General features: G+C 32.0%; 1 protein-coding gene across 5 annotated transcripts in view; it reads right to left on the bottom strand.

Moving 5' to 3' along the window:
• Positions 1-20,100, bottom strand: part of LOC130663154 (E3 ubiquitin-protein ligase AMFR-like) — a 101,625-nt gene that overhangs the window by 59,447 nt on the left and 22,078 nt on the right. For all 5 annotated transcript variants that reach the window (XM_057462261.1, XM_057462294.1, XM_057462277.1 and 2 more), the window contains exon 3: positions 9,163-9,484. In XM_057462261.1, coding sequence (XP_057318244.1) covers positions 9,163-9,426 — 264 coding nt within the window. In that variant the 5' untranslated portion in view covers positions 9,427-9,484. The remainder of the gene's footprint in view (positions 1-9,162; positions 9,485-20,100) is intronic.

Below are 20,100 nucleotides of genomic sequence, written 5' to 3'. Positions count from 1 at the left end.
TCAGGACTGAAGTAGACACTTTCTATATAAATATAAATTATTATTTCCTCCAGGTATTTATATTTAAAACCATTTTTCGATATTTGATTAAATTTTCTACTAGAATATGAAGTGAATTATTTTTTTATTAATTTCAATGGACAAAGACCTCCATAACTTGAATATTTATATTATTAAATTAAAAATTTTAATCACAATGATTTTGAGTTATTTGGGCATACAATTTATTAATGTAAACAAAATATATTTTCAAATACGTAATCAATTGGTTTGAACTATTTATCATTATATTAATATTGCCATATAGGGGAGGGGGGGGGGGCAAAAGAGGGTACTTAAGGAAATACTAAGTTTTCGAGGACTAAAATACGCTAAATCTTTTTTTTTAACTTCCCGCTAAGAAAATTGTAAATTTTCAAAAATTCGGGAAGTTATTGGTTTCGGTCCGATTTACGAAAATCGAATTTCCATCAGATGTCGACGTTTCGAGGTCCTAGGAAGCTATCCTGACTAATTTCACGATGATGTCCGAGTGTATGTATGTGTGTACGTACGTACGTACGTACGTACGTACGTATGTATGTATGTAAATATTCATAACTCTTGAACGGATGAACCGATTTTGATCGTTGAGGTGTCATTCGACGCGGCTTGTTAATGTCTTGAGGCCGTAGAAATTTGAACTTAATCGGTAGGGTGCGTTCAGAGATATTTTAAAAATAAAATTTTTTCAAAAATGTTTTATTTGGATAACTTCCAATTTGCTCGATGGATTGATTCCAAAATCTAATCAGCTCTAAAACTCTATAAGCCGCGTCGAATGCCACCTCAACCATCAAAATCGGTTCATTCGTTCAAGAGAAACCGTTGACGAAAGAATTCAAAAAAAATTTTTTCCTTGGTTTTTTTGAAATTTCTCAAAAACGGCTGAATAAATCAATTTCAAAATTCGACCAGCTTTAGAACTTGATAAAACGCGTCGATTGCCACTTCAACCATCAAAATCGGTTAATTCGTTCGCGAGATATCGTGGAAGAAAGAAATGCTAAAAAATGGTTTTTTACAAAACAATGGCATACAAAAGTATTTGCGAGCTCGAAGAGCTCGAAAATATATTCACAATAATGTTTTCGAGCTCAGCGAGCTCGAAAACAGCGGGAAGTTTTGGGGCTGGCCCGCAGGGTCAACTGACAGACCGATTTTTTTTTAATGGTATTCAAGGTAAATAGACAAAATTTTAAGCTGCCGTTGCAAAATAAAATTTTTGTTTTTGGCGGGCAAAATGAGGTACCCTTAAAAAAAGTTGAAAAAAAAAATTTTTTGAAATTTTTTTATATATTATATACATAACGAAAAATTATATTTCACATCATTGGTGGATACGAAGGCAAAAAAAAAATTTTTTTGTGGAGCAGAGAGGCCCCCCTTCAAAAATTTATAATTTTTTTCTTTTTTTTTTAAATTGTTTTCATCATTAAAAATGTATTTCTTTCTCTTGACAACTATTTTTGGTTTTATATTACTCAAAAAAATATTTTTTAGGTGTAATAAATCGTTCCCCCTCGATTAGCTTAATTACTAATTGTTATTTATTATAAATAATAATTCTATATTTCTTATTTTTGATTATTTTGAACCCAAAATACGTTTTTTTTTTGATTTTTTAGATTACAGATTATTTTGCATTATTTAAAAAATTCTATCAATTAAAAAATAAAATATTATTTCCGAATATTTTTAGTGGCTAAATTTGCCCCAGCTGTAGAAAATTAGCCGACAAATGGATTAATATATTAAATTTTTTTTAATTTGACGATAAAAATTTGAAAAAATCAATTTTTCATAATTTTCGGCTCGTCCATTTTGCCCCAGGTGTCATGCGTAGGGCTAAAAATGCGCAAATATATCGGATTTATAGTAATTAGACGAAAAAAAAAAAATTTTTTTTTTATGAAATTTTGGGGGTACCCCGTTTTGCTAACCCTACCCCCTTTTGCTCCTCCCTCCCCTAATAAAATTCCGTTTAATTCCGTTGTTAATATTTTCTATTTAATTATAATCGATACATTCAATATATGTATGTCGACGTTTTATAGTTTTATTTTGGTTCTCTTAAGCTCTTATAATAAGGGGATGGCAATAGCCTATCGGACAAGGTACTGGCTTACCAAAGCGTTGGACCAAGTTCGATTCTGACATGCACCAATGAATTTCATTTTCACAATAATATTTATGTGCATTACATTGGCAGCCCCTGGTGGGGGAATACTGACAGTTTTTCGAGCAAGTTAAAGTAGTGCCGATTTCATTACAAAATGATAGCGGAACACAAAAATTCGATTGAATCTGCAGGGCTTTGCTGCCTCAATGACTGGGCGGGCAGGTGGGGCTTCTTATTAAAGAGGAACACCTGTATTGGCCGAGCATTGGTGGAGGCAGAGGCCCAAACATTCGCAGAGCCTCTAGCTTCGATGTAAGCCAACGTGTCAAAGCAATAATAGAGGGAGTCCTCCTCCACCAGTGTTGCTCTTGGACAATAGGCATCCTCCATTGTATAAGTGCCTTATCCTACATAGTGGGCTCTGTAGGATAGACCATAAAACACCCACATTAACTTCCTAGGAGACATAATTTCGGATGACAAGACCCCCCGATGACAAGGACACGACGTGAAGATGGCCACGGTAGCTGAAGAGTAGGACTCATAGCGATGGGACAACGACAATGGGCTTCGCTAACGCTAAGTCCCAGTTCTTCCTGAACCAAGGGGGACTCCTTACAGCGGCTGTGCCCCACGACATGTTTCCTTGGACTCGATGCGGGAAATCACCGAAATTAAAACTATTTCTCCTCCACCTATAAACTTTCAAACAATAGTAACCACAATAGTCAAATTATAAATAGTTGTCGGAAGGACAGTGGGCTTGCTAAGTTCGTCGTTAGGTGGATCGGCAAAAAGCAAGGCCTAATAACGATGATCGCTAGGACCGCGATCTTCTCCGATGACTATAAAATTGTCCTCAGTGGGCCCGGGTCTAATGGATCATTAGCTGAGTGCCCGGTAAAAACCAATCTATGCAGTCCAATCCAAGTTATTAAAAATATGTTTTTGATTCTTCTACGTTCTCCTTACTTTTCTTTTGATGCTCTTACATTATTCTTTTCACGTTTTTTTAATACTTTTTTTAGTTTTCTATGAGCTGTTCAGCGTTCTTTTTTCGAAATTTTTCATTTTTGGAACATAAATTTATGTACAAAAATCCGCTTTTAAATTCTCCTTCGTTCTTAAAAACTCAATTTAAAAATTTTTATTTATTAAAAAATATTCAAAATATCCTTTGTATTTAGTATACTTTTGATGTAACTCTAATAAGATATTCAAATTATACTTAAACAATACTTATAATTTGGGCATATTTTTAGGTAGATTTTTTTAAAAATCTAGGTATTGTATTTGTCCTCATGGTCGATTTTTCAAGGAATTTTGTCACAACCTATCATAATTAGTTGAGTTGAGTTCGAAAATACCATTCGTTGAAAAATTTATATATGTATATATATATATATATATATATATATGTAATAGAACCAAGTTTTGAGAACACGATTGCGCCTAGAATCCTAATCGGATCCTAATGAAATTTTCTACACTTATTCTATGGGTGATTACCACGGTTAAGTTCAAAGATGGGCTAAATCGTTCGATTAGTTTAGAAGATATGGCTGTTTCAAATTCCCACGATTTTTCAAAAAAAAAAAATTTTATCCACTTTCAAGTTCATATAACTTTAAAACTAAAACTCATAGATAATTTCCGTAAAAATTATTTGAAAGCTTGTCTAATAAGCTTTAATTTATGACCTTAAACTTGATGTTTTGACCATTTCTTCAAATAATTTGAGAGCCTTGAAAATTTTAATGGAATCAAAAAATGTTGAAAATATGGTTTTCATTCAACATCATTTATGCATTTCCCATTATAATCAAATTTCGTCAGTTGTATTTTATTGTGCACAAAATAACCTGTAAATTTCACAGCTATTTTATATTTTAAAAGTATTTCTTTTATAACTTATGATGTATCAAATGTACCTCTACGACGTATGATTATAACTGGTCTTGTCATTACGATAGCACCTACAGTTCTTATCGGATCTTAATGAAATTTTCCACACTTATTCTATAGGCGATTATCTTGATCAAGTTCAAAGATGGGCTGTGAATCGTTCGAATAGTTGTGAAGTTATGGCTGTTTGAAATTTCCACGAGTTTTCGAAAAAATCAGTTTTTATTCACTGTTGAAGTTCATATAACATTAAAACTAAAACTGATAGACAATTCCAGTAAAAAGTATTTGAAAGCTTGTCTAATAAGCTTTAATTAAAGACCTTAAACTTAATGTTTTGACCATTTCTTCCAATAATTTGATAGCCTTAAAAATTTTAATGGAATCAAAAATTGTTGAAAATATTGTTTTCATTTCACATAACTTATGCATTTCCCATTATAATACAATTTTGTCAGTTGTATTATAGTGTGAACAAAATAACCTGTAAATTTCACTGCTATTTTATATTTTAAAAGTATTTTTTTTATTATTTATGCTGTTTCAATCATACCTGTACGTTCTATAATTATAACTGATCTTGCCATCGTAATAGTAATTACAATTATGATCTCATACTAATTAAAATTTCTATACTTTGTTTACGTGAAGGTTAGTTTAGTACATTACCTATATAATGTTTTGTCAAATCAACTATCTGAAGTTCTCTATCGAAAATAGTCGTTGTCTTTTTTTACTCTCACTCTTAGAAAACGAGCCTAATTTCATATCATGACTATACACTAACATGTATCACAAGATATGTATGTATGAAACTTTTTATATAGATTAATTGGAAAATCTACCTTCCATTTCGTCTGCCGAATGGCCTTTTTTTTAAATATTTAGTATTAATTAAAATTTAATATTAGTGTTTTATTATTGTTTTTTATTTATTAATACACAACGGCCTAATGGCCAGGTTTGTGGACTTAGCTCTTACAACTAAATTAATTTCCCTAAACACTCTCTTTCCCTTCTCTTAGCTCCTCTGTTCTATTTACCCACTCTACCGCCCTTTTCCGACCTCCTTCATCCAACAGTTCTCCTATTTCCCCTTCTTTTTCCCATCCCATGTGTTCCATTAGGTGTTCTATTTTTCCTTCTCCCCCACAGATTTGACACCTTCTTTTCTCCTCCATTTTCCAGTACCTATTTTTCTCCTCCATATTACCACACCTCACCCTAGCCACCAACTTCTGGCTTCCTTTTTCTCCCCTTTTCCTTAAATATTCCGGCCTACCATTCTTCATGATCTCCTTATACCTTTCGTTATACCTTGACTCCATTGTCCTATTGTACATCCAAAGTCCTTGTCTACCCTTCCCCCTTCTCTCCACTAGCTTTTCCATTTTTCCGTTTTCCCATCTTATTCGTTTAACCTCTTCCCCGCTGTACCCATTCCTCCTATAGAAGTCCTCTCTCTCGTCCCTCTCCCTTCTCGACCCTCCTCTTTCCTTCTCTTCTAAGCATGCTACCAGTAGCCTTTTGTCTCTCTCCCTTATCTTATCCTCAAATCTTGCCACTCTTTTTCCTGCCTCTATCGAAATCCACGTCCTCTCGGTTTCCTTATATACTATATAATCCGGCGTCCATACATCCAGCCCCAATGACCACTTAATGCACTTCATCTGCACTTTCTCTACTTCCTTCTACTCTCTCCTTCCAAAATTTAAGATTAGTAATTAACTAAAATTAAATTTTCTAAAAAATTAATTTTTAATAGAAGAAAATAAAGGTGGGTTAAAAGAGAATCGAGAAAATCTTTTACTTGATTCTCTTTTAATATTATTGACGTGTAATGCAGGAAATATTATCATCAGCAGGGGAGAAAAAAAAAATCACAGAGAATCAATTCTTTGACTCGGGTTAATTTTGGTGACGTCCCTTCAGTAAAAAAACTTGTTCTTTTATAAATAATTTCAATTTTAAAAATTGATATTAAAATAGTTCACCGTCCAGGTAAACCGTATCAATGTATAGAAAAAAAAATGTAAATTTAAAAACCATAATAATATACTTTTTACTATTACAAAATGAAATGAATAAGTCACACAATGATTTTGCAATAAAATTACACGTAAGCTAAAATAAAAATATACTTATTGTCTTGTGTATATTAATTAACATTTATTAATATAAATTTATATCAATCATAAATCTGACAACCTCAAATAATGCCCACACAAGAAATGTCGCTTGACACACGTACTCATCATCTAATAGTAATTCAACTCAGAAAAAGTAATAATAAAAACATGTGGCTCTAGGTATACTATGTAATGAACGCTTATACTTATTATCTGAATAAATTAAAAAAGTCTTATATTACATTATATATAACTACGATGAGTATCGGCTTACAACGTATCATCAAGTATTTTTTTTTTTATTTAATACATAAGTTTAAAACCGAGTTGAGAAAACTGACCTTGAACTGCTTGCTATTTAAATTGAGTCAACGAGTCGTCGAGTGCTATCCCACAAGTCTAACTTGTTGTGTATGAATCTTATATCAAATAAACTAACATGTATAATCAAATTAAAAAATTAAATTTGCATAGATTTTTTAATCAATAATAAATTTCGTTTATTTAAATTTTTGCATGACTCATAATGCGAAGCATTAGTGCTTTACTATCGAAAATTTTTTTTCGCCTCATTTCTACAACTATTATTTTTATTATCGTTTTATTAGTACACAAAACCATATTTAATTATGCACCATTGTACAAATAAAGTAATAGGGATTATTTCTGCAATTTTCGAAAAAATAATTTAGTGCAATAGAAACAAGAAAATCATTAAAATGAATGAAAAAATTTTCCCGTCAAGTATACTTCCTTTTCCAAAAAAGTTCTGCATGTGGAACTTCTACAAATTAGAACTTTTTTGGAACATTAGTAACTTTAATGGTAAAAAAAAAGTTTTTATGAGCGAATTTAGAGTCAAAGAAGGACGTTCTTGGAATTTCTTTGGAATTTTATATGGACATTCCAAAAAAGTTCCATAATCACCACTTTTGACTTTTTTCGGAAGCTAAAAAAGACGCTCCAAGAACATTCAAAAATGGTTCAGAATCAGCACTTTTGACTTTTTTATGGACTAATCTTTTGTAGGATAAAGACGTTCTAAAAACATGCCAAAATAGTTCAAAAATCACTACTTGTGAATTTTTTATAGAACTAAAAAAAACGTCCATAAAAAATTCCAAAAAAGTTCAAAGAACGTATTTTTTTTACTCTAAATTTGCTCATAAAAACTTTTTTTTACTATCAAAATTACTAACGTTCCAAAAAAGTTCCATTCGAAGTTCTAATCTGTCTCATGTTTAAAAGTTCGACATGCGGAACTTTTTTGGAATCTTTTTAGAACGACTTATTTTTACACGGGGTAGTGAAAAAATTTTTTTAGCTTGATATCTCGAAAAAAAATCCATTATTTAACTCATTTTTTTTTTTTCTCAAGACTCGTTTTGCCCTAGAAGGATTTGCTATTGAAAATCGATGTTTAACTTTGTGTCGTTTAATTATAATTAAGGAAAAATTAAATCGCATTTTCTTTAATTTTCAGCCTAAATATGTAGGGGCATTCGTCTCAACAAGTGTGCATGCGTGGTATTTTTCTAAATATCTAAATATGTTCTGTTATGGGCCTTTTACCGGTGCTGCACCCAGAAGGCTTTTTCGCACACCTCTTTTTTAATTTCTTTCTATTTTTTTGACGTCAAATGCTGACATAAACAGTGGTGTGATGGTAGCAAAATTTTATTTTTTAATTTCTCTCTAAAATTCAGCGACCCAGTTTATTTTCACTTCGAAATTAAATGACTATTGTGAGGCGTCTACTTGTTTTCCAAATTTTTCTGCTGTTAAAATTTTTTTTATTTTCGAGGATAACTGTCATTGAAATTTAAATAAATTTGTATGTATGAGATAGAATCTAACTAATTAATAGTATACTGTGCAACTAGGGCTGTAAGTTGTGATTGCCAATGAGAGCGAATGAGTGCGTTCACTTTGCTTGCTCTCGGGGTCAATCGACAACACCCCACGAGTTGTAGATACTATTATATTGCACACCTCAAGCGCAAAAGCGCTAGGGGTGCTTTACTGACGGTTCTTCCTTGTTGACAATTTCTCTCATACAAAAACATTTCTACACCCTTTTCATAGCACAAAAAATTATTAAATTGTGTACTCGCATGCAGATAATTTATTAAGGAATAATTTAAACCCAACGTTGAGTCGATTTGTTAATTCATTGATTTTAAATTAATTATTTTAATCCAAGAAACTAGTGCTGTCAATTGTTACGTATGAATCTTCGTGAGCACGATAACTCTCAATAGACACCATTAATCGGCCTAACTTTTTTTTTATTGTCTTTGTATTTTTCATCACAAGAACCCTTATGAAAATTACTATATGAATCCTTTTAGTTTAATTGTAATTAATTAACGACGTAAAAGTGATGATTCGTGAAAAATTTAGCTGCTATTTTTACTGTTGTTATTTTTTTCATTGTTTCTCTTTATCAACTACTGGTGGCAGCACTAGCGTATTAATATGTTTGAAAAAAAAGTAGTGACATCTAAGACAAAAGGCGGAATATTTAGAAAAAATGTTATTAAAAAAATATTAAACTGAAAATAAGAAATAAAAAATCACATTGATAATTTGTAAGTTGAATAAAAGTTCTTAATAAAAAAAAAAAAATACATTAATATTATATAATAAAAGTAATGATTAAAAATAAAATGAGTGATTGAGGTGTGCACTTTTGGTTTTTCCAACATTTTTTTTTTTACGAATGCGGGACAAGACGATGATGTAGATGAGCGAGATTTTATATTACCTTAATTTTTGTAATTAGTTGAGTTGTCGTGTTTTATAAATGATAAATTAATAAATAAAGTTTATTTAATTATCAAAAATTTTTTTAACCACAAGTGTAAATTTTTTATTAAACGTTATGTGTTGATTATTTTTTTTTTAAATTTAAGCTAAAATAAAGATTAGTAAATATGGATAAATGAATTAAAAAAAAAAACTTACCCAAAAGCAAACGGGTTCTTGAATAATACAGGCAAGAAGTTCTTTAAAGTGCATACTTGTTTTCCTCGAATCATTTCCATTGGCAGTTTTGGTTCCATTACTGTGATCATCGCCGGGAGTAAAAATTGTATGATTTGAACGCCATCCAGGATCTTTTATTATTTGGGCTGCATAATATATGGAGCATGAAAATATAGCAATACTAATTGCTGTATAAACACGAAAACTAGGTACTGGCAATCGGGCTAAAAATACCGTCGGCATTGTGTCTTATCAAATTTTGGCTCACTCTCTATTTCGGTTCTGTAATTTTAATTTGAACCTGAAAAAACAAGAAAATTAATTTACATTACTTTTATGATGTATTTAGGTATGCATATTTATTAGAGTTGACTCCCACCATTTTATTTTTTATTTATTTTTATTTTATTTTATTTTCAATCGTAAGGTTCGACCTCTTTCGATGATATATAAAATAATTAATACATGTAGTGAAAAAGCTTAAATTTATAATTTATAATTTTTATAATTTATAACTCATATACCCCATAACCCAAACTCAACTCAAAACTCAAAGCTCAGAATCAACTCAATTCAGGCCAACACACTTTTAACAGCTCCATACTCATAATTCATACTTATGAATAGACAATATTAATACTATAAACACAAGAAATACTAAAGTATTAATAAAAATTATTATTATCTATAATTCATTCGATTCTTCCAAATGGATTAAATAGTTCTTCCAAATAGTTAAAGCATCTTTGACGAAATAGATCTAGTGATTCTGATGACGTAATCTCAAATGGAAGTGAGTTCTAAAAAATACAACCCACTACAATAAAAGATTTTTGATAACAAGTTGTATGTGCAAAAGGGACCTGAAGTGTATCCGTTCGCAATGGATTTCTACATGAAATTACATTAGATCTAAGTTTTAGGTGATGATTAAATAGACTAGGTCTCCCAAGACACAACACTTTATGAAACTCACACGCAATGAGGTATAATCTTCGATTCCGTAACTTTAGCCATCCTACATTACGCATGTGCTGTGATAGATATTCATCGCGTCTAAGACGCAAAATAAAATGCACACAATTATTTAATGACACTAAAAGTAATCTTTCAAGATCATACGTTAAATTAGTAAACACGCACGCACAGTAATAATATATCGGTAGGATCAGACTGACCATAAATAGCTAATTAATGATACTCAAGTGCAAATATTTAATTGGACACATAATCGCCTCCCTGACATACTAAATCATTAAATAGGAATTACTACTTTAATTTACAAGTATTGCAAGGTATTTAAAAGCCGGTCCCTAAAATTTTAACATCATTCAGATTCAATCTTTGAATCGAGTTTACTATGAGTAAAAATATTCGTTAACGAACATTCTAACGTTTAATATACTTATATACTAAGTATACTACTATATAACATTATATACTTATTCATATGTAATCAATTTGTAATTGACATTGCCATTTGGCCTGTGCCTTGACATAAAATAAACAAAATCTAAATCTAAATCTAAAATAAAAAATTTCGTTGAAAATTTGTTTTGATAATCAAAAAATTACGGGTATGTAAAGTGTGTTTTATCGTCACTCCCATGCGATATTCTAAGTATGCTGAAAAGTAAGGACGTCAGTGAAGTGAGGTCATCCATCCATTTTTCACCAAGTTGTATGGGCTGGACGGAAATTTGAACTTTCACCCAGTAAATAGTCAAGGGGTAAAAACGAACATCAGCGTCAATGTCAAAATGAAAATGGTTATCAAGAAGAAAATATTATAGTTTATAATCCCCAACCGATCATTAATGTCAATAATCTCATTAATAAAATTTCTTTTTTTAAATTTCGTGTACAATTTTTTTGAAAAATTTAAAAAATGAAATTTTTATAAAAAAATATTACCAGTCCTTCAATTTAAACTATACTATTAATCAACTATTCCATTTAATTACTAATAAAAAAACAATACAACAATTTTTATTTCATTTTCAAAAGTTAATGATTTCTTTTTTGTCGTTAATTATAAATTTATTTACGTCCAGACAACCAAGCTGATAAATCACGTAAAGGTTTATATTGTATGAATAATTTATTTTTAATTCCACATATAGACGCAAAAATGATTTTTTTTTTACGACAATTATTAATAAGAATATTTTTTTTGTCAACTAGAAATTATTGATGAATTAAAATATAATCATGCAAATAGTAGCGTCATGTAAGAGCCACGTCACGTGATTGTATGTATGATAGTTAATGCGTAGAATCTAGAATCCGTGTAGTGTAAGTTGAACTCGACAGGCTTTCTTACAACCCTCGAGAGCCACGTAAGAGCTAACCATTGAGCGAATCGTTGACGGTTTCGTAACCGTCTATCGTTCAATTTTCTGACAACGTTATAGCTTAGACATATATATTCAATATTTGAATTATATTTTTTTAATGACACCCGGAGACGTAGTACAAAGTTCTTTTTTTATTTATTAATAAATTTTACTTGTTCTAAAAATTGCATATCAAATAAATATTAAATAGCGCGTTCTAAAATTATTTTTATTTCGTAATAATGATCAGCTCAAAATAAATGAATTGTTTCATCATACGATACAATGCCTAATAAATAAAACATTTATTTTAAAAAAAAGTTTATAATTATTTATAACTCATGAAAAAAAAAATCTAAACTTCTTTGAAAAGTACAGATTTATTTTAACTCGTAATTAATTATTCTATAGCCATTGTCATTCCCAACATTTGAAGCTACTTGTTTTTTTTTTAACCATAAATAAATTATTACAACGATACATACATTTTTATAAATTATGTAACAATGAAGAATGCAGACAATGAAAAATAAAAAGTTGTACGTAAAAATAAATTAGTGGTAAATTTTTATTTAAAAGTTACGTACGTCAGGGATTAAGTAAAGTGAATGTTACTATTACTGACAGCGTTCCAATAATTTACACAAGCATCTTCAGAAAATAGAGTATACAAGAAACAATACAATCCATATTACTTATACATAAATTCTTGATTCCAATTGTGGTATAAATAATTAGATCCCGAGTAAAAATGAAATTATTATTTTTACGAAAAAATTATAAATTTTTATCGACCTCCGCACCACCGCTGCACCACTACCGCACCATGCCGCCGCACCACCGCTTGTAACAGGGAAAATTGAGTTATTTTATTGACCAAAATCGCGATTTTTCGCTGATGGTCATTTACTCTGCCCGCAACCCCAAACGAGCAATTTAATGAGTTTTTCGACTTGTCGCCGGGCGTGCTGATTGAAAATACTCTTACGCTAGGCCCAATCATAAATTAGTAGAGGAGTGGTTTTCCGATAACAACCGAAGACACTCGAGCGAAATTATTAAAAATGTAAGACAGCAGCAGAGGACAGACAGAACCGGCAGGGCCGGGTAGCCATCAAGACGTACAAAGGCAGAACCGGCAGGGCCGGGTAACCATCAAGACCTACACACACAACCGGACAGACCACCGAGGATTGAGACGCTGAATTAACGCAGTAGAGTACAAGTAAATTTGGAACTTTGACAAACGAGACGGAGAGCTAAAGGAACCTGACGAGACGAACCACCAGACGGAGACAAAGCCACTGGAAAACATCAAAAATAAAATCAGGTATTAATGAAATGAATTGTTCTAGGCCCAAGCCAGAATATTAATTTAATTCACGTAAATACTTAGTCGTTCGTCGGGGTAATCCGCGTCTAGGCCCGTAATAGATTAATTAGTTATAATTTTGTTAAAATTAATTTAAGCCAGACGTTTGTCTAACCAGATCCAGGCCCTTCAGCCGGATCCAGCGCGTCGTTCATGATTCCAGGCCTATTGTGTGACAACACAAGCTAGAAATTTCGTGGTCAAGTCCGCGTTAAGTAAAAGTAATTAATTAAAATAAATAAATAAAATTAAGTAAATTAATTAAAATAAATAATTTAAATTTATAAAGAGACCGTTAAATAAGTAAATAAGACAAAGTTAACAGACGCGAAAAGTCTGAGATAAAATTTAATTAATCAATAATTAAAATTATTAAATAATAGTAATTAATAAATTATCGTAATTTAAGTTAATAACAATAAAAGAAAATCAAGTGTCTGAACAGAACAGAAAAGAATCAAGGAAAGTCAAAAGTAGTCAGTGACGCATACTTAATTTATTGTGGTTACAGATGATTACTAAAATGGAAATAAAAGTAATAGTGAGACAGTTAATTAAAAATTAATTAATTAATAATAATATCTTTAAACTAAATTTTAATTAACTAATTTTATTGTTAATGAAGGACGGTTAATTGGTTGTATATAATTGATTTGTAATTTTAAACGGTGAATTGAATTGGAGGATTTTAATATTGGTAAAAGGAAAATTGTTAAAAGAATGTGTGGGTTAAAAGTGAAAATAGTGTTAGTGATACTAAAATTGTTAGTGTTAAAATCACGTTGAGGGTCAAGGTGACCGCGTGAATGAATTAATTGCTAAGGTAAAAGTCGCGTAGAGGGTCCAGGGGACCACGCGGGAATAATTATAAGGTTTTAGCCACGTAGAGGGTCTTGGTGACCGCGTGGAGGATTAAGTTAAGGTTTAGTTAAGTCGCGTGTGTGTGTATAATAAGTCCAAGGGACTCAGTGTGAGTGTGTGTGTGATGCCAAAGGTAGTTGGCTTAATAAAGGTTTAGGAAATCGTCAAAGGTAGTTGACGAGAATAAGTTTTAAAAGAAAACGTCAAAGGTAGTTGACGGTAGTTAATAAGGGTTAATAAGGTTTATAAGTGTTACAAGGACAGAAGGTTTATAAAGTCATATAAATAAAGGTTAAAATTATGATTTAAATAAAGTGTTAATAATTATAAATTATCCTCCCTCTTCCTTCTCTTACAACCCGAGTAGAATTCTGGCTAATGAAGATGAGTTTAGAGCCAGTCACTAGCTCAGCATTACTAGCTAGCAGATTTAGCTAATAACGAGCTCACCGTTGGCTAATTTTTGTTTCAAGAATATTTTTAGCTCACCGATATCTCGTGAGTGAACAATATTTATTATTTACAGATGGCGCTGTACAAGAATGAAATCTTGACTCACTAGTGCCTCACAGCTAGCTCAAAATAATTATTTATAGATGGCGTCGTTTTCAACTCAAAAGACGACTTACCACAAGCCGATAGCTGGCCATTATCTATGATTTACAGATGGCGCTCTATAGAAATGTAACGCTGACTAATCATTACCTCACAGCTAGCTCAAAATAATTCTTTATAGATGGCGTCGTTTTCAAGTCAAAAGACGACTTACCACAAACTGATAGCTGGCCATTATCTATGATTTACAAATGGCGCTCTATAGAAATCTAACGCTGACTAATCATTACCTCACAGCTAGCTCAAAATAATTCTTTATAGATGGCGTCGTTTTCAAGTCAAAAGACGACTTACCACAAACTGATAGCTGGCCATTATCTATGATTTACAAATGGCGCTCTATAGAAATCTAACACTGACTAATCATTACCTCACAGCTGGTTCAAAATGATTATTTATAGATAGCAAAATTTTCAATTCAAAAGATGGCTAACTGTAAACTCCTGGCTGGTCACTACTTATTATTTACGGATGGTGCTATAAAAAAAAGAATTTACTGATTTGTTATTGGTTTTTATCTAGATAATACTTATTGTTCTAGACAGAAAAAAAGGATTTCTTGACGCAGAAAATTTTCACTTGTCCTAGGAAAAATTTTACATCATGAAATGAAAATGAAAATTTTCTGGGAGCGAGAAAAACCTTTTTGGAACAAAAAATTTTTTTTAATCTCACGAAATTTTACGATCCATTATTTAGAAGGTAAAATAATATTGTAACCAATTTATACTCAGCTTAATAAGCATCAACTTAGTAAATAACAATAAATTAACCTAACCTCAAATAAGTATAGACGACGCTACATAAAAATATAACTGCAACTCATCAGTATCTCATGGTTGTCTAGTTAACATTAGTTACAGATGGAACTGTATAAAAAATAAAATTCACCTCGCTCATATCTCATGGTTATCTTGTCGCTAATAGTTACAGGTGGCGCTGCATAAAAATATAAATGTAACTCACCAGTATCTAATGGGTGTCCAGTAATTATTAGCTATAGATGGAGCTGCTTAAAAAATAAATTTCACCTCACTAGTATCTTATAGTTGTCTAGTCACCATTAGTTACAGATAGCACTGTACAAAACATATATGGATCATCAAATTGTAGTCGATTCCAACGAGCAGTAGCAACCCAGTGGATAACACGCGAGACTCATCATCCCAAGGATCCGGGTTCAACTCCTGTCACCGACCAACTGGACATCACGATTAATTCGATGATAAACTCATAAAAAAATTAATCTAAATACAAATTGTAAAGCCAGTGTAAAAAAAAAAAAAAAAAAAATTTTTTTTTTTTTTTCAATTTTCGAGTCATCGTGAACTCATATTTTTTAGCTAGCCACTGGCTACTTTTCATATCTTGTCATAAGCTCATTTTTTTTAGCCAGCGATTAGCTATTTATAATTGCACACTTACTACCTCATTGTTTTAACCTAGCTATTGGATATATGTTTGAATCTATCCACTGGCTTGTTTTGATCAGTCAGCCATCGGCTAAGATGGCGTTAGATAGTGAGGTTATGGCTGGCCAATTCTATTAGGCAGTGATGAGGTATAACTAAAATCTGTTAGCTACGGGCTGGCCACCTATGAGTTTTAATTCTACTCGGGAAATTAATTAATTTACAACGACCCTGATGATCTAAGATCCGGTTCTGGGAGGCCGTTATTACTTCCAGTGGCGCCCTTAAAAAGGATGACCAGAGTAGCAGCATAGCCCTGTTATACGCTGTACCACCGCCGTTTGGCGGATTATTCTGCCGCACGCTAAAAATATATTCTGCCAGCACCGCCGCTGCACGACCGCCGCACCAATGCTTAAGCATAACCCCGATTTCACAAAAAAATGGCATTTATATGCCAAAATATCTTATGATTAATTAAGTTATTTACCCGGTTTATGGTGAAAATTTAATTGTCCGGTAAAAGTGAATTATATATGGCCATATATTAAAATTTCCAATATATACATAGCCATGTATATAAATTTCAACTAAATTAAAAAAAAAGACTTACTCAATTTTTGTAGTTTTTTCTTTTTTTAATGATGCGGAAATCAATCAGATTTGTGATCAAATGAATTTCTAACCGAGTAGAAATTTTTAATTTAGGGAAAAAACGCTATAAATATCAACTAAACGCACACGATTTAGTAGGATTCGAACTCGGGATCTTACGCACGAAAGACTGACGCTTTAACGACTAGGCTACGCTACCGACAGTGACTACTAAGTTTACTTGTGCTATATGAGATTGAAAAGAATATATCACTTTTAAATCACTAATAAAAAATAATTTACAACAAAATATCACAGCTATGGTGCGGCGGTGGTGCAGCGGTGGTGCGGCGGTATGGTGCGGTAGTGGTGCAGCGGTGGTGCGGCGATCGATAAAAGTTTATAATTTTTTCGTAAAAATAATAATTTCATTTTTACTCGGGTTGTCACGGTGGTGGTGCGGCGGTAGTGCAGCGAATAGATAAAACTTTCGTCGTCACGGCGGTGGTGCGGCGGTAGTGCAGCGAGTAGGTAAATTCTTGAGTTGTCACGGCGGTGTTACGGTGGTGGTGCGGCGGTGGTGCGGCATTCATAAAATAATCGGAATTGTCTCGGCTGTAGTGCAGCGGTGGTGCGGCGCTTAAAAAGCCGTGAAACGGTGTTGCGGCGGTGGTGCGGCGGAATTCTGTTTTTACTCGGGGCAAGTAACGAAATCTGCTGGGCGTAGACAAGTGTGAGATGTAACTCCACTGCATAGAAAGCCGAAAAAACCCGTGGAAGCGATTTGAGCATTCGTTTTCTCGGCGTGGGGTAACTAGTTACCTCAGTATGGCCGCAGCTGTTGCTCGGCACAGATCTTTTTTTTTTTTTTCTTTAAATAGACTTATTCTCGAATAGAAATTGTCCCAATACATATATTCGGTCCCAATTGGGAATCGTTGTGGCATGCCCAGTAGGTCTACCCAAGTCGGAACCCGTTCGGGAACTCGTTGGGATATCTCAATGTGTTAATTATTGTCCCGACATCGGTTTTTTCTGAGTGGGACCTAATTGAGAACTCGTTGGGATAGCCCAATACAAGAATAAATAACTTTTATTGGTTTTGCCACATCGGACGCAGTTGGAAATTCGTTGGGATAGCCCAATCGTATTTTTAACTCATTACTTCATATTAGTCTTTAATTTGCTCTAGTGATTAAGAGAATAATTTTATAAATTATAACAATTATTTATATTTATTAGACTGGGCCAAAAAAATCGACTACTTTTTTTTTTAACGTTACTGTGAAAATATTATTTGGAATAACAAAAAAAAATTATTGTGAAAATTTGAGCTCTTAATATTGATATTAAGAGGTGTATCATCGCAATTTTTGAATGAGCGGGTTTTTGTCTCATAACTCTCAAACAATCAAGATCAATAAAATAGACTCATGAGTATCTGCAGATACATTTCTTGTAGGAAATTTAACGCTCTACAAAAAAGGTCTGGTGAAACTTTTTTGTCAGATGAACTGTTTCCTTATAATCATGCCTTGAACATTGGTATGATTTTACAATTCGATTGTTCAATTTTGAAATTTTGTAATTAATGTAAATGCTCTACAAAAATAGTCTCTTAACAATTTTGGCTAAATTCACTGCTTCAAAAGTTATTCAAGGTTGAAGTTGAGTCAAAACGACTTAAAGAACCTTTTTTATTGTATAATTTTGATTACTTAATTAAATCTAATTAAATTAACATATTTATTAGTTCATTATACACTGGTCACAGAAATTAAGGGATAGAAAAAAAATCCGAAATTTTTAGGTGATTTTCAACATGCTGTAACTCGGTGAAAAATGGTCGTATAAAAAAACTAAAAAAAGCAAATTGTAGCCTCAAGTTTCTAGTTTTCAGATCTGGACTCCAAAATTTTTTATCATGTACACGGAGAAAAATATATCGTCAGAATGACTATCCAATGTATCCTCATATGAAGTATCGTCAGAATAACGATTCGTATACCTAGTTTAAGAATACTCATATGTTAATTTAACAATCTATAGCATCGTTAATTTAAAGACATGCATTTAGGTTAGGATGAGTATTCATTTATTTACTTTAAAAATACGACAAATAGCCTTTGTAACGAAATGTAGTTTCGTTGAAATAGGTATCTGTATCGTCAGCGTGAGGATCCGTATAGCTAAATTGGCTATACGTTTCATCGTTCTCGGTTGCCGGATGCCTAAATACAGAGTTTGCGCAATAGTCATGTCAGCGATTCATGAAATGCCTAAAATAAGGATAAGGATCGTCATTTTGACGATCCACTGTGAGGATACTCTGTATAGCTGAACTGGCTATACGGCGTATCGTTAAGTAAGATGACTATACAGCGTATAGCCAAAATAGCGATACGTATACTTAATCTGGCGATATTTTTCTCTCCGTGTACGGTTCCGGAGTAATCATAAGAAAACCAACGAAATAAAAATTTTCAAAATTTTTGCTGGTCTTTCAATACCTCTATGGGCGACAATAAATTTTTTTGAATAATCCGACTGTTTGACTTTTCTCGGAAATTTTATGCCCTTTAATTTGGTGGCCTTAAAAAGTCTCTACGACGATTTGGCGCCGAGTTATCTCTGATCAAAGCAAAAAAGTCCATTTTGGCTTTGATAATCAATAACTCCGGATGTATTGGTCGTACAGAGAACGGAAGCAGGGTTTTGAAAACTGGAAAACATTCTCTATAAGGCAAAATTAGTGGCATTTGATAGAAAAATTTTTTTTAAAGCGATATTGTTTGGTAAAAAACAGGTCAAAATTCACAAATTTAAGGATATTCGGAAATCTTGCTATAACTTTGGATATAACGGATGAACAAAGGATATCTTCGACTTTTTTTCAACCTCAAAGTGTCCTGAAAAAACCCTGGAAATATCAAATCGCTGCGATTTTTCTTTCTTAGTGCCCCGAAGCTTTAAATTTATGGATTTTGTCAAAAATCACCATAATTGGTAGTTTCTCGGTTTTTGTTCATTTTTTCGATTTGAAAATGGTTTTTTTACCGATAATCTTCATTTCTTTGATCGAAAAGATCGATTATCGAAAAAAATTGAAAAAAAAAAATTTTGAAAAAAAATTTTTTTTTTTCAAAATTTTTTTTTTCAAAAATTTTTTTTTTTCAATTTTTTTTTTTTTTGTTGTATCCGCAATGATTCATCATTGTCAAAAAAAATTCCTCAAATTTTTTTTACCGCTGTAGCTGCATCTGCTTTAAACGTCAACTTAACAAACATACGCTTTAGGTAACTTTAATGCCGGCGGTAAAAAAATTTTAGGAATTTTTTTTAACAATGATAAATCATTGCAGATACAACAAAAAAAAAAAATTGAAAAAAAAAATTTTTTTTCAAAATTTTTTTCGATAATCGATCTTTTTGATCTAAGAAATGAAGATTATCGGTAAAAAAAACCATTTTCAAATCGAAAAAATGAACAAAAACCGAGAAACTACCAATTATGGTGATTTTTGACAAAATCGATAAATTTAAAGCTTCGGGGCACTAAGAAAGAAAAATCGCAGCGATTTGATATTTCCAGGGTTTTTTCAGGACACTTTGAGGTTGAAAAAAAGTCGAAGATATCCTTTGTTCATCCGTTATATCCAAAGTTATAGCAAGATTTCCGAATATCCTTAAATTTGTGAATTTTGACCTGTTTTTTACCAAACAATAT

This window comes from Microplitis mediator, chromosome 1 (assembly GCF_029852145.1).
Source record: "Microplitis mediator isolate UGA2020A chromosome 1, iyMicMedi2.1, whole genome shotgun sequence".
In the NCBI taxonomy this organism is placed as follows: domain Eukaryota; kingdom Metazoa; phylum Arthropoda; class Insecta; order Hymenoptera; family Braconidae; genus Microplitis; species Microplitis mediator.
The sequence above is the reverse complement of the archived record's forward strand: the minus strand, read 5'-3'. Positions and strand labels throughout refer to the sequence as shown.